Raw genomic sequence first — 14,804 nt, 5'->3', positions numbered from 1 at the left:
GCCTGGGCAACAAAGTGAGTTCAAGGCCATCCTGAACTGCATAGCAAGACTGGCTCAAAAAAAAAAAAAAAAAAAAAGAAAAAGAAAAAAGGAAAGGGGTCAAAAAGATAGAATGTGAGGGGCAGGGAAAGTGATAAAGAATGAAGCAAGATATGTTGTGTGCATGTACCTATTTCCCTAACGAATGTAATCTTTTTTTTTTTTTTTAGTACCAGGAATCGAACTCATGGTCTTGTGCTCTCGAGGCAGATGCCTGACTGTAATCATTTTGTATTGCAAACATATGCTAGTAAAAAATAAAATAAAATGAATACAGCATTCTCTGTATATTCCAGATTTTGCTTTCTGTGGTTCCAATTACTTGTGGTCAGTTATGGTATGAAAATGTTACATGGAAATTTTCAAAACTGAACAATTTCTAAGTTTTAAATTGTGTGGCAGTCTGAGTAGCATGTTAGAATCTGAGAGCTGTCTTGCCCTGACCTGCCCAGAATGTGAATCATACCTTTGTCCCCTTAAGTAGCCATCTCAGTTATCAGATCCACTGTAACAGTATTACATTGCTTGTGTTCAGGAAATTCTTGTTTTATTTAATAATGGCACCAAAGTACATGAAGAGTGATGCTGGCAGTTCAAATATGCCAAACAGAAGCTATAAAATGCAAGATACTTTAAGAAGCCATATTTCCATAATTTTCATTACAGTATGTTGTGATTATTGTTAATTTCTTACTGTACTCATTTATAAATTAAACCCTATAATCTAAGTACTACATTTTGTAGGACCAATGTAGGCCAAGGTGAAGACATTAGATTTTATTTTAAATATGCCAGAAAACTTTGAATAATTTTGAACACAGAAATGATCGGTCTTACCTTTTAAGACAGAGTGGTAAACAGACTAATGGCAGATAAAAATGGAAGCAAGGGAACCAGTGGGGAGCTATTTCCAAAGTCCAGGTGAGAGAGAGTAATGATATCACTGGGCCCATAGCAGTGGGAATGTTGAAGACTACATATTTTTAAATAGACCTAAAATAAAAGGCTACTGAGATGGTTTGAGGGGAGCACTTACAGAGAAAAAGATGACCCCTTATTTTCTGATTTTGCAAACAAAGTGCACACACTGGTCTGAGGTACAGAGGAAAGCCCGGCCTAGGGCCTGCTTGATATTACCCAGATGCGAACCAGTTGCTGGGGCGATCCAAATGATCAAACGGGCGAGTGCTGTTGATAGGTAGAGTAAAATGGGCCTGGACAACACCATAGAAGTCACTGTTGTGTGACTAGTGTCAGGGGTGGGAAGAAAAGCCAGCTAGATGTATGCTTAAGAGAGGATGGATTTCTTCAACAAAAAAATGAATGTGTGTGTGAGGAAACCCAGATGGGGGAGGAACCTCTAACAGATAAAAGGGTGGGCCTTCTTTGGAACCTGACACACTGGGATTCAAATACTGATCTGGTAATCGGGGATATAAAAGGATTATTCTTCTCGTCTCAAATGAGCAACGACAGTGAGGTTATATTAAAAACATAAGCCTTACTTTTTAAAAATGCATGCTACAGTAGAGATGAAAGGAAATGGTGTCCATGGGCAGATAATTATGCAAGTTGGGTGAAGAGTATACTGTACTCTACTTTTATGGCTGGAATTCTCTATTAATTTAAAAAAAGAAACGAATCAAATAATCCTATTTTTTAAAAGTCTTAAACTTGGAAATATGTGGAGCTTTTCACGAAAATACCGTTCAAAAGACATGCTTATGTCTGAGTTTTCTAACCATTTAGTAATTTGTGGCTGAGAAATATGATAAACACCTCTAATTTCCTAAATGACAATAAAAGTGAACGAATGGTGAAGAAACGAATATTGAGAATATTACTGATCTCAAAAATCATATTTAATGCTTTTCCAGACTGAAAAATATACAACAAATAGCGTAGAGTTCACTTTCGTGTTTTAAATATTTTTGACAGTGACACTAATGTTGACAGAATTTTTTGATTTTTTTTTTTTTACTTTAGGCAAAAGAATGCCTTGTTCAATTTTAACAGGGGGAACAAAGGAACACAACTAGCAGCTATTACTTTTACTGACAAAATACAACGATACACACTCCAGACCTGACAGTGTTCTGCCGCGCCAAAAACATGGACAGCTACGCAGGACCGCGGGGGCCGGCAGCGCATGCGCAGGCGCAATAGCAACCCGTAAGTCTAAGGCGGGACTAGGCCCGCAGTTAAAGGACAGACCCCACAGCCAATCAAAGGAGCGCACCAGTGGCTTCTTCCTGGAGGAGGAGAACGGAAGTCCGATTGGGTTGCTGAGGCGAAAGCTGCTACAGTGTAAACGAAGAGCGGAGGTGAGTGGGCGGCCGCGGCTTGCGCTTCCAGGCTAGGTGAGTGGCTCCTGCCTGACCCTCTCGGCTTCCTCGGGACCGACTGGGGACCCGAAGGCCTGGTGAGGTTCGGCTCGGAGGCGGCGGCTCGCCTCGCCCTGCGGTCCCCTGAGGCGGCCCCGGTGGGCAGCCCGCTCCCCTCCTTCTCCCCGACCGGTGTTGGCGCTGTGTGGGCTCGGCGAGCGAGGCTTGGCCTTAGTAAAGTGGGAGCAGCCGTCGCGGACCTCCTGGGGGCGGCAGTGCGGGAGTCGAGTGGAGGGCGGGGCCCGGTGCCACTGCGCGGCAGCAGCCTGGCCTCCTGTAGGCGCCCGAAGAAGCGGCCCCTGCTGGACCTCCGCCCGGAGAGCGGGCGCCTGAGGCTGGGGCTGAGGCCCGGCTCCCACGCCTCTCACTGGTGTTAATAGGGTGACTCCTCGCGGGGTTTGAAAGTTCACTCTGACAGCGATGGGGAAACAGTTTCTACGGCACGTCAGGTTCCCACTGTGCAGTCGGATTCATGAAAAGAAAGTTACGATATATATTTCCTTGAGAAATTAAAAATAAAAGACAAAACTAAAACTAAGAAGAAAATAATAAAGATCAGAAAACACAATTCCTATCAAACTGCCAACATCATTTTTCATAAAAATTAACATTTTGATTCTTACATTTCTGTAAAAATAGAAAAGACTCAGAAGAGTCTAGTCCAACCCACGATTTATCACAGTTACACCAATCATGACAAAATGGCATTGATATCAAGATAAATCACCAAAGCACCAATATAAAGTCCCAAAATAGATAACAGACAATTGATTTCTGGCAAAGATGCAAAAGCAATTAAGTGGAGAAAGGATCATACCCTCAATATATATCCTGGAACAATTGGATATTCACATGCAAAAAACCCAAACCTTACAGCACACCAACAATTTTTTAAGACACCCAAAAGTCAACTCAAAATGGCTTACAGTGGGTTCAGGTAAAAGCAGGTGTGGCCTGAGTTGTTGCTTGGCTGAAGTTATCCGGAATTCAAGAAAGTTTATGCTTTGGAGCCACAAAGATTAAGAATTCTTGTTACATAATTTCCTAGCTCTTTGATCTGATTGGAGAGTTTACCCATGTTGAGGCTTGGAATCCTTATCCCTAAAAAGAAAGTGTTTCACTCACAGACTTGTGTAACTTGTGGAAGATACAAAACGACATCTATTGCATATTGGTTTTTTGGAAATTTGCAACTTTAGAAATGGGTTTCCTATAGGGAGCTATGGAGCTTTTGACCTAAAAAACAAAACAACTTGAGTGAACATGGGCGTTCTAAAGTTTATTTTGATATACTAGAGCAGTGTTAGTAGTCTGGCTTTGGTGATGCTGTAATAAGAGATTATTCTTGTCTTAGGAACATACACTGAAGTACTTGGGGATGAGTACGGATGAGAAGCCCAAACATGGGGAAAATGTTAACATTGGAGAATCTGAGTGAAGAACATAAAATATTCTTTGTAAATTCATGTAACTTGTGTAAATATGACTTAAAAGTTTGAACAAGTCCAATGTATTATTTGCAACACAAGTAGGTTATAATCAATCAAAACAGTATATAACTTTTTATAAACCTCTCATCCATGTGTGTGTGGGTTTTTTGTTTTGTTTTTGGCCTTTTTGGCAGGGAGGGAAGGGGACTAGGAATGGAGTTCATGTGTTCTTAATAGTTGTACAGACATTTTGTCCTGTTCATATTGATAAATGACTTATTTTTTTTAACTTTTCCTATTAAAAAAGTGCTGCATTAAACATCCTGTGTACAACTTTGTGTGCTTTTAAAAGTATTTTATGGGATAAATTTCTAGAAATGGAATTGTTGGTTCAAAGAGTATTAGCACTTACATTTTTGATAATGACAAGTTAAAATGTGTGTTAGCTGTGTATATAGATTTGCCATTATTCTCTAGTGTAAACCTAACTTAGCATCTAAGGAAGTTCAGCAGTGCCTGGGATGGCGGGTTCTCTGTGTTGGAAGGTTTATGGGCTTACTCAAAGCCTGCCTTAGAGAAAATGTTCTCATGGTAGAATATTTGAAATCTGGAGGGTCTGTTAGATGAAAACAGTTCTAAGGCACAGCAGCAGTTTGGATGGAGGAGAGGCAAAGTCAGCAATGGAAATTGCTCCCTTGTTTCTCAGCTCAGTCCCAGCACACCACTTGGCCTGGTAGAAACTTGGAGTTACCCATGCCTGCTCTCAATATCTCACATACGTGAATTGTCCTGTCTAACATTGCCCTACCTTGAAATTCTGATCAGATCAGTCTAAAGTGAACCAGGGAATCATATTAAGATTACCTCCTCTTCAAATGCCATAAGTGGAAGTTATTGTGGATTTAGATCTTGAAAGTGGCCCAAACGCCATCAACAGGAATGGAGAAAGGAAATGTGGTATTTGCACTATAGACTACTGCTCTGTCATAAAGAAGGCAAGACTTAAGTCACTGTATAAAACTGGATGCACCTTGAGACCATAATGTTAAACAAAATAATTCAGACACAAATTAATACTGAATTGTTTGTGACAAACTCAAAGAGCAAAATAAAAGATAATAGGAAATTGAGGGAAAGATGATTCTCAGCAGGGAAGGCATTCAGAGATGGAGGGAGAGAGAGGGAAGAAAGGGAAAAGGGATGAAAAGGAGGAATTGGGATGTGTATGTACGTGTACCACACACAAGGGAAATTTTGTGGATGGTTAACAATATAACACTCAGAAAAAGGTAGTATCCTTACCCTGTTGTAAATACTAATTTTAGAAACTAAGATGATCGTCTTGTCTTGGACTCCAACTCTCAGAGCAAACTCTCTAGTTGTTATATGTTGTGGGTTTGTTTTGTAGCTGTACTCTAATAAGCTTTGGTCTGTTTCTATAGGCTTTTGATCTTCCACAATGGGTGAACCACAGCAAGTGAGCGCACTCCCTCCGCCACCAATGCAGTACATCAAGGAATATACAGATGAAAATATTCAGGAAGGCTTAGCCCCGAAGCCTCCACCTCCAATTAAAGACAGTTACATGATGTTTGGTAACCAGTTCCAGTGTGATGATCTTATCATCCGCCCTTTGGAAAGTCAGGGAATTGAACGACTTCATCCTATGCAATTTGATCACAAGAAAGAACTGAGAAAACTCAATATGTCTATCCTTATTAATTTCTTGGACCTTTTAGATATCTTGATAAGGAGCCCTGGGAGTATAAAACGAGAAGAGAAGCTGGAAGATCTTAAGCTACTTTTTGTACATGTGCATCATCTTATAAATGAATACCGACCCCACCAAGCAAGAGAGACCTTGAGAGTCATGATGGAGGTCCAGAAACGCCAACGGCTTGAAACAGCTGAGAGGTTTCAGAAACACCTAGAACGAGTAATTGAGATGATTCAGAATTGTTTGGCTTCTTTGCCTGATGATTTGCCCCATTCTGAAGCAGGGATGAAAGTTAAAACTGAACCAATGGATGCTGATGACAGCAACACTTGTACTGGACAGAATGAACAGCAAAGAGAAAATTCAGGTCACAGGAGGGACCAGATTATAGAAAAAGATGCTGCCTTATGTGTCCTTATTGATGAAATGAATGAAAGACCATGAAGTCTTCCTGTTCTTTTTTCCTGTTGTTAAATACAGTTGTAAATTAGTTTATTTTCTTTTAGATAATGTTAAAAGAGGTTCTGTATAACTAAAAACGTGTTTTTTCTTGATTCCACCTTTTTAATTATGCTATAGGCAGTAATTTCACTGCTTAATAAAAATAGGCACATGAATACACCTACATTAAGAGAAATTACTTTAAAAAGAAAAATGTAGGCAACCCATTTGGGACCCCTCAGGAGCAATTCCTATTCCCTATTTCCCATTCCCATTCTCCAGTAAATTTTCCTACTTTACAAAAAAAAAAAAAGCGCAAAATGTTTGCTGTTGTGTGGGAGATTCTGGTTTTTGAAGTTGCAATAAAACTGAAGATACCCTTAGTGTAGCAAGCTTTAGCCTTGAAAAAAGTAAACTTGTCACTTGGTTTAAGAATGATGAATAAAGGATATTGAGGTGTATCTGTGAAATTATGAAATCTTTAGACTTCCTTAAAAATTTTACTTATCTCCCAAAAAGTAATACAAAATGCTAAAAGAAGGAACCAGTACAATTAAGTGTGTTTTCCCCAGGACTCTTGCCATATCACCCCAACCTCTTCTCTCTATCCTGCATAAAATCATGGGACGGTAGTTCCATAGACTGGGCTTTTTTTTTTTTTTTTCTTTTGGTATCAAGAGTCAAACTCAGGACCCTGTACTTGCCAGGCAGGCACTGTGCCACTGAGCTACATCCCCAGCCTAAGCTGTTGTTTTTGCCAGTCATTCAGGTAATAAATTATTTGGTTCCTTTAGTTCCATGAACTTATTTTAGTAATTAAGATGACTATGCAGTTATCTATACATTTCCGTTTATATTAGCTCAGGTTTGCTTAGGGGCTGGAAGCCAGCAACAGGAAAAAAGTTTGGTAGCAGGCACTGCTAGACGTCTACCAAAAATTCTTGCTTCTTTATGAGATAATGTCGAGAGATGGCTCCCAGTCAGGCACAGCATACCCTAAATGTGGCCTTGTAGTCTGTGTGAGGTCCTACAACTTAAGTCCTAGAGGATGGAATAACATGGTGGTAGGAAACCAGGTTTACCTCGCTGAAATTTCTTTCATGATCTTCCATTTTCTTCTGCCATCTCCCGGTTTGACAGGCACAGTCAGGATATCTTCAGAAGCCACTTGAAGATGGTGAAGATTCAGTCGCTTTGGTTCCTTGAAAGAGGAGTAGGTCTTTCATTAATTGTACATGCCCTTTCCCAGAAGATACGACTATGTGAGCAAAAAATAAATTTGTTTTAGTGCTGATATTTTTATTTCTGTACTTTTTTTTTTCTCCTTCCACTCCATCTCTCTTCCACCAAGGTCTTGGTGGAGAAATAGCCTTGTATCTGAACTCTGCCTGCCATTTTCTAAATGTAGGTCAGTGATTCTCAAATTGTGGCCCTGGATCTGCCACAGTGTCACCTGGGGACAAATTCTGACCCCCCCCCCAATCCATACCTGAACCAGAAGAAACTCCAGAGACAGTGACCAGGAAGCTATATTTTATTAAGTTTTCTATGTGATTATGATGCAAGCTCAAAATTAAGATCACTGATAGAGATAATACTGTTTCTTAGATTTTTGCTCATCTGGTTTCTAGCAAAGAATTTCTTCATTAAGATTTAAAATTGGATGCGGTGGTACACGCCTGTAATGCTGGGACTTGGTAGGCTGAGGCAGGAGGATTGCCATGAGTTTGAGATCAGCCTGAGCTACATAGCTTAAGGAAAGTCTGAACAACACAGTGAGACCCTGTCTCAAAGGAAAAAAGATTTTACTTGTTCCCAAACTGGTACAGATCAGCTTAAAACAATTATAGGGCTGGGGATATCGCTCAGTGGAGTAAGCACCTCCCTGGCAAGTGCAAAGTACTATAACTCTTGATACAAAAAAAAAAAAAAATCAAAATTCATGGTGGTACATACCTGTAATCCTAGCACTCAGGAGGCTGAGGCAGGAGGATCACTGCAAGTTTTGAGACCAGTATGGGCTAAACATTGAACTCAAGGCCAGCCTAAACTGCATAGTGTTTTTCTGTCTCAAAAAGGTAAATAAATGCTTACATGCATAAACAAAATGACTACAGGCCAGTCCTATGAGACATCTGTTGCCTTAACAAATCTTGAATACGTGGGTTTTCCCAAGTTTAGCTCTTTATCAGGCAGGTACCATGAGTAGTTCACCTGTTCTATCTTTGGTACAGCCCTTTGGGCTCTAGAGACTCCAGAAAAGCAGTCTAGGTTTCAAGCTTCCGTTGAAGTGAGGGAGCAGTCTCTACCTTAATCTTGTGAGGGAACAATGTTGAAATTGCATAGAAGTGAGCAACTCCAAAGATTTGTGTGACCTTTAATTTTTTTTTTTTTTGTCTTTCTGAGACAGGGTCTCACTATGCAGTTCAGGCTGGACTTGACCTCACTTTGTAGCCCAGGCTGGTCTCGAACTCGCAACGATCCTCCTGCCTCAGCCTCCCGAGTGCTGGGATTACAGGCGTGAGCCACCACACCTGGCCTGTGACCTTTAATTCTTAAAGCTCTGGAAAGGGTGTTGGGTAGAGTACAAAACCAGTCTGGGGCTACCACATAAGTCCTGGAGTGTTAAAACGGTATTTCCTGACATCATCATGAATCACAGCAGTTACTTGTGTATGACTGTGTATGTTGGAGGAGTTGGTGAGAGTTGAGGAGTTAAAATGCCATGAGAGATCTTTAGAGGTCTGGAGGGTCTGATCTTTGCAGTGCAAGATTTTCCCAAACAGACTGTTAGGACCTCTGATGTGAACTGATATTACAGTGGAATGAGAAAGCATACAGGAAGCTGTGTTTTATCAAGCCTTCCATGAGATTATGGTGCAAGCTCAAGATTCAGAACCACTGATAGAGGTCACGCTGTCCTTAGATGTCTGCGTTTAATTCCTCCCTCATCTGGAAGGAATTACTATTAGTGGTCTGGTAGTTGTAACAAGTTTAAAACCTTACATAAGATCATTGGAAACCTTACATGGGTCATTGGAATGGGCGTTGTGATAAATGCCTGTAAACCCAGCACCTGGAAACCTGAGGCAGGAAGATTGCTGTGAGTTCAAGGACAGCCTTGGCTCCATACTGAGTTCAGGACCAGTGAGACCCTGTCTCAAAAAAAAAAAAAAAAAAAAAAGTTCTGCACACTTGCTTGTATAAACATTATCGAAAAATAAATTCATCCAAAAAAATATCTGGAAGAATCACCTAACCTGCAATTGAAGTGACCAATTCCCAGACTGTAAAGATTCTGGTTTCATTTTTATGGAGTGGGCCCATAGCATTGGTTGTAAGAAATCTGTAGGTGATTCTGTGCAGTAGTTAAGAAGTATTGTTCCTCTGATTGACATGCTATATAATTTTGTTGTAGTTTTTTTTCCTTTCTTTTTGTGTTTGAATAAAGTAGATTTGGAAAATTTTAAAAATACTAAAAAAAGAGAAGTGTTGTGTAGCTGGGTGTGGTGGTGCACACCTGTAATCCCAGGATTCGGGAGGCTGAGGCAGGAGGATTATTTTGAGTTCAAGACCAGTTTGGGCTACAAAGTGAGCTCAAGGCCAGCCTGAACTGCATAGTGAGACCTTGTCTCAAAAAGACAAAAAAAAAAAAAAAAAAAAAGAAAACAAAAGTACTGTATAACCAATGTTTTATTGCTGGTGACAAAATTGTACTTAAACTAGCTGAAGATGGGACTGGGGATTTAGCTCAGCGACCTAAGTGCCTGCCTGGCAAGTGCAAGGTCATGCAAGGTCATGAGATTGATCCCCAGCACCACAAAAACAAACTAGCTGAAGCAGAAAGATGAATTCATTGGGAAGATATGGAGTTTACCATGGGATTGAAGGTAAAATGAACATCCAGATTCTGAGGAAGAAAGGAAAGCTGTGGATGGAGTGGGGTTCATTGGGCCCAAAACCCTCGCTGTTAGCCTCACTTTCTACAGACCAGTCTTAATGATACAGGTGGAAAAAACTGCATTAAGTTTCTAAGTTTCATGTACAGATGCTTTTCAACTTCCAGACAGTGGGTTTGTATCTTGGTAAACCCATTATAAGTTGAAAATATAGTGGGTGGAAAATGTTTTCAATAGGTCTATCAAACGTCATAGCTCAACCTAGCTGAGAGGTGCTCAGAATGCTTATGTTGGCCTACAGTTGGGTATCAGAAGGATATTGTGTTGTGTATTGCTAGTCCAGGAAAAGATCTGAATTTGAATTATAGCTTTTACCAAAGGCTTATCACTTTCACACCACAATAAAGCTGAAGCATCATAAGGTAAGTCATTTGAAGTTGGGAACTGTCTGTATTTCTGTTTTTGCCACTGCCTGTGAGTTGCTTCTCAAGTACAAACTTCGAATTGTCTCCCTCTTAATCCTCCATCAAGGGCCCTGATGAGTTCTAGTTCTCCTTTCTAGATTTAAATTTCTCCAAGTAAACCTCTTTAACTGGCAAATATGATTACCATCATAAGTAGCCTAAGCCATGATCCAGAGTCAACCCGTGGATATGTTATTCTACCAGAAGTGATGGTTCCCTTATGACTGAAAAAATTTTTTTTAAAATGCAATGGAAAAAAATAAAAACTTTTGCTCTCTGGAAAAAAAAACCCTGAAGTTAAGGCAAGCTAATAAACCAAGAGGCATGAGGTAAAAGGAATTACATACCTGATTTCAACTGGGCTACTCAGTTGGGACTTTGATCTTGTAAGAATTTAGTTGTCTCCATTAATGTCCATGTATGGAGAAACCAATTCTCAGAGGAGGGAAGGGGTGCTGATCTGACAATACTGCACATGTTCACTACGAATTAAACACATGTACACTTTGGTGTAATTACTGAAAATAAACAGTGCACACGTTAATATGAGAATATTTCCCCCAATTATTCATTTATTCACTGTATTCATATGATGAATATTTGTTCTAGTCTTCTCTATGCTTGACACTCTGGTTTAGTGTTGGGTGAGTGGGAATGGGGAGGAAAAAAATGAGGAAAGATAATATGAATGAGTTAATTTTTGGAGGTGATAAGTTTAGCACTCTCTGAAGAACTTTCCTTTCCTGTTGCCTACTCCAAACACCTGGTCCACATTATTGAGAGGGAATAGTCACACTTGTTAAGGGCTTTAGAAGGCAGCCTCTACCCTGTGCAGTGTGTGAGAGAAAAGGCCTCTTGAGCCCTTAAGGCCATTGTAAACAGCAGGTGCAGTTGTCTCTAGGAAATAAGAAAATTGGCATAATTCAAGAACACCTATTGTAGCTAAAATACAGTATAGGGAAAAGGGAGGTAGAACCAGAGAAGCAGGTGGAAGGCAGATATACAGGATTTAGAGAGCAAAAGAGCTTGGTTTTATATACTAATTCTGATAGGAAATCAGTTGCAAACACATGCATAGTACATTGTAGCAAGGTTCTAATCTCTTCACATAGTCATTTTATCTTGGAGTTGGCCCGATGAAGTTGCAATTATTTTTATGTCTGTATTACACAGTGCGGAGTGAAGGTTCAGGGATGTTGTGTTGCTTATCTGAGGTCACCCAAGTAGTGACTGGAAGAACCAGGATAGCAAGTAGGCACTCTTCCTGTGAGTTGTCAGAAGCCACGTTGGGTCTTGGGGGAGTACAAGAAGCCAGTCTTCCCTTCCTGTAAGCTGCACAAGCTATGGAGGGCCCAGGAAGAGAGAAGCCAGTTTGCCCCTCCTGTGAGACTGGCATGTGGTCTGAGAATCAACCCCAGCACCCTGACACACATACAGTAAGCAACCAACTTGTTTGGAGGACAGGGTGAGTTGACAGCAACTGAGATACAAAAAACCTAAATGCTTTCATTGTTTGATTGACTTTCAGGTCTGAAGCTGGTAGTCTGAGCATCTATTAGGAGAATAACAGTGTGCAGTATAGCAAATATGGGGATTTCCTTCTGTCTTGTTTTTGAGATCCAATATTGTTCTCACTGTTTAGCTTTGTCCTGATTTATTGTTTTGTTTTATTTAATGTTCTGTTTTGATTGGATTTTTCCATTTTGTTTTATTATATTTTACTATATCTGGTGGTATGGACAACTATTGTGAAGATAATAAGAGATATGGTAGCCATTGTAGATTTTCTTCTATCCTGTTTTGAAATTCTGTACCACTTTCATTGTTATGTTTTGACTGACTTTATTCTCTTTTATTTTGTTAGGTTTTATTTCCTTTAAAATAAAAATTTTTAAAAAATAGACTCCCTGGTTTCAAAGCCTAAGCACTTCCCTCCTATTATTCATTGTCTTCTATTCCAGTTTGTTGCTAAAAAGTTGTTTGATAAATAAGTAGTGAAGCCACATGGAACCCAGTATTTTAACCTTTGAGATTATGCTCACAAATATTTCATGGTCCTAACTGGAGGGGGAACATATTTGTAAATCAAAATTATGAATTCCCTTGGAAGACATTAAGGCATGTATGACTTAGCTAAGATTTTTGTATCTTAAAATGCTGTGCTTAAAGTTCTAATCTTCCTAACAACTCTCCTTAGGATGTATTGCCCTTGTTTATGACTAATAAAAACAGAATTAAAATTTGTATTTTACTGAGGTTGATCTAGGTCAGGATCTTTTTTGGTAAAGATATAGTTCATAAATATTTGAGGATCATGAAGTCTGTTGCAAGCACTCGACTAATCTGACTCAAAAGCAGCCATAGATAACAGGTAAACCAATAAGGCCACTGTGTTTCCATACAACTATATATTAGAACTGAAGTTTGAATTTCATTATGTTTGACATTTCTTGTTTGTGGGAGTACAAAATCTGAGGATAGACTAGATTTGGCTGATGGGTCATGATCTAGATGACTGGATTTTAAACTCTGTTTTGTTACAAAGATACTAATACATAGCATAGAAATAAAAGTGCTAGAATATGTTTCATAGGCTCTTCCTAAGGATTAAATTAGGTAATGACTGCAAAGCACTTACCACATTCCCTAGAACAATACTTAAAAATCTTGTGAAAGTCAGGTATTATCCTTACTGTCTTTTGAAAAGTTTTACATTTAATTGAAAAATAATAATTGTATACATTTAGGGTGTATAGTGTGCGTTTTGATACAAATACACTTTTTGGTATTGAGTCTTGTCTTCTGCCTCCTACTGATGCAGTGTTTATTAGAGGTTTGAATTTGCAATGTGATCAGTCTACCAGTAAGTGGCGCTTTTATCTCAAATTTAAGAGGCTGCCTGTTGGCAAAGGAAGAGACTGAAGTATCTATCATAACTCTGATGACTGATGTCAGAATTACACTGAATCAGTAGCTAACCCAGTTGACATTTGTTGAGTCAGAGATGGTTTGTGTTAGAAAATACCCAGAATTCTAGAACGTAGGTGCTATTATTCATCAGCTGTGTAACCATCCTTTAGCATATTACCCTCCCTGGGAACTCACATTCCTTAACTGTGGTAATTATAGCTGCACCCCATTGTAATACAACCCTGAGAGTGAAAGGGAAGACCCACCCGGTTCCTTTTCAATTGGCCAAGGCAAGATGGTTAGTCTCCAGTGTGCCTGTCTTTCTGCTGCATCTGATCCGGAAGGCTGAGGTGCTCTAGAGGTCTCTGGGCCTCAAACTTGGGGCTTTAAGTTCCTTCTACTTGAGGATTGATGGAGAGAAAAAGGAGGAAGGCATCAACAATAAACAGAAAAAATGAAAAGGGATGTTTCTATGGATTTATTTATTTATTTTTTTTTTTGTCTTTTTGAGACAGGGTCTTGCTAGGCAGTCAGGCTGACCTTGAACTCACTTTGTAGCCCAGACTGGTCTCAAACTAGCAACCATCCACCTGCCTCAGCCTCCTGAGTGCTGGAATTACAGGCATGTGCTGCCACCACTGACCAGTGTTTATATATTACAGAAAGAAAAAAAATGAAAGAGTAGTGGATAATTTTACATTTGAAAATTTAGAGAAACATGGTGAAATTCTTACAAGCGTGTCAGTACTGGTTTAAGAATAGAAAATTTGAATAGTTATCGAAGGATTTTTTTAAAGGTATCTGTAAGGGCTGGGGATTTAGCTCAATGGCATTAGTGTCTGCCTGGCAAGCACTGGGTCATGAGTTCGATCCGTGGTACCAAAAAAAAAAAAAAAAGTACTGTATAAAAAAAGAATCAGTAGTCAAAATCTTCTCACAAGCGAGGCTTTGAGTTGTACACTTGTAATCCCAGCACTGAGGAGGCTGAAGCAAGAGGATCATTGCAAGTTCCAAACCAGCGTGGCTACAAAGTGAGCCTGAACTGCTCACTTAGTGAGACCCTATCTCAAAAGGGAAAAAAAAAAATCTTCTCACAAAGAAAACGTAAAGTTCAAATAGCTTTGCTGGCAAGTGTGCCAAAATTGCCAGAAAACACACACAGAATGAAACAAGTCTAATCTTAAATAGATTCTGTAGGAAAACAGGAGACACTTCCCATCTCTGTTTGAGGCTGGTATAAACAAAGCATTAATAAGTGGAACCCAATAATACATAAAAATCAAAAGGTAATGTTTTATGGCTTATCTGTGTTTATTTCACAACAGAAAATTAGTTTTTATAGTCTGTCAAAATAGTAGATTAAAATACTTATTTCAATGTGCAGAGAGCATTTACAAAAATTAGCATCCAGTAGTTAAACAGAATTGTTTGCAGTTTCACTGTTTGAATTCCCACTTTATATGCTCCACTTTAGTATCTTGAATAACTATTTGTAAGAGGACAATCTGTAATCAGCAACT

General features: G+C 39.4%; 1 protein-coding gene across 2 annotated transcripts; it reads left to right on the top strand.

Moving 5' to 3' along the window:
- The first annotated feature begins 2,237 nt into the window (after positions 1–2,237).
- Positions 2,238–7,305, top strand: Med7 (mediator complex subunit 7). Of its 2 annotated transcripts, none has more exons than XM_003473281.5 (2): positions 2,238–2,363; positions 5,296–7,305. In XM_003473281.5, the coding sequence occupies exon 2, from the start codon at positions 5,313–5,315 to the stop codon at positions 6,012–6,014; it is 702 nt and encodes a 233-aa protein (XP_003473329.1). In that variant the 5' UTR covers positions 2,238–2,363; positions 5,296–5,312; the 3' UTR covers positions 6,015–7,305. The 2 variants fall into 2 exon arrangements, with proteins under 2 accessions (XP_003473329.1, XP_005005206.1); XM_005005149.4 differs by having other exon boundaries at positions 2,299–2,399.
- Positions 7,306–14,804: the final 7,499 nt, after the last annotated feature.

The sequence above is a fragment of the Cavia porcellus genome, unplaced genomic scaffold, assembly GCF_034190915.1.
Source record: "Cavia porcellus strain 051 isolate PalLab524CR breed Dunkin Hartley unplaced genomic scaffold, mCavPor4.1 scaffold_19, whole genome shotgun sequence".
NCBI classification, from domain to species: domain Eukaryota; kingdom Metazoa; phylum Chordata; class Mammalia; order Rodentia; family Caviidae; genus Cavia; species Cavia porcellus.
The sequence above is the reverse complement of the archived record's forward strand: the minus strand, read 5'-3'. Positions and strand labels throughout refer to the sequence as shown.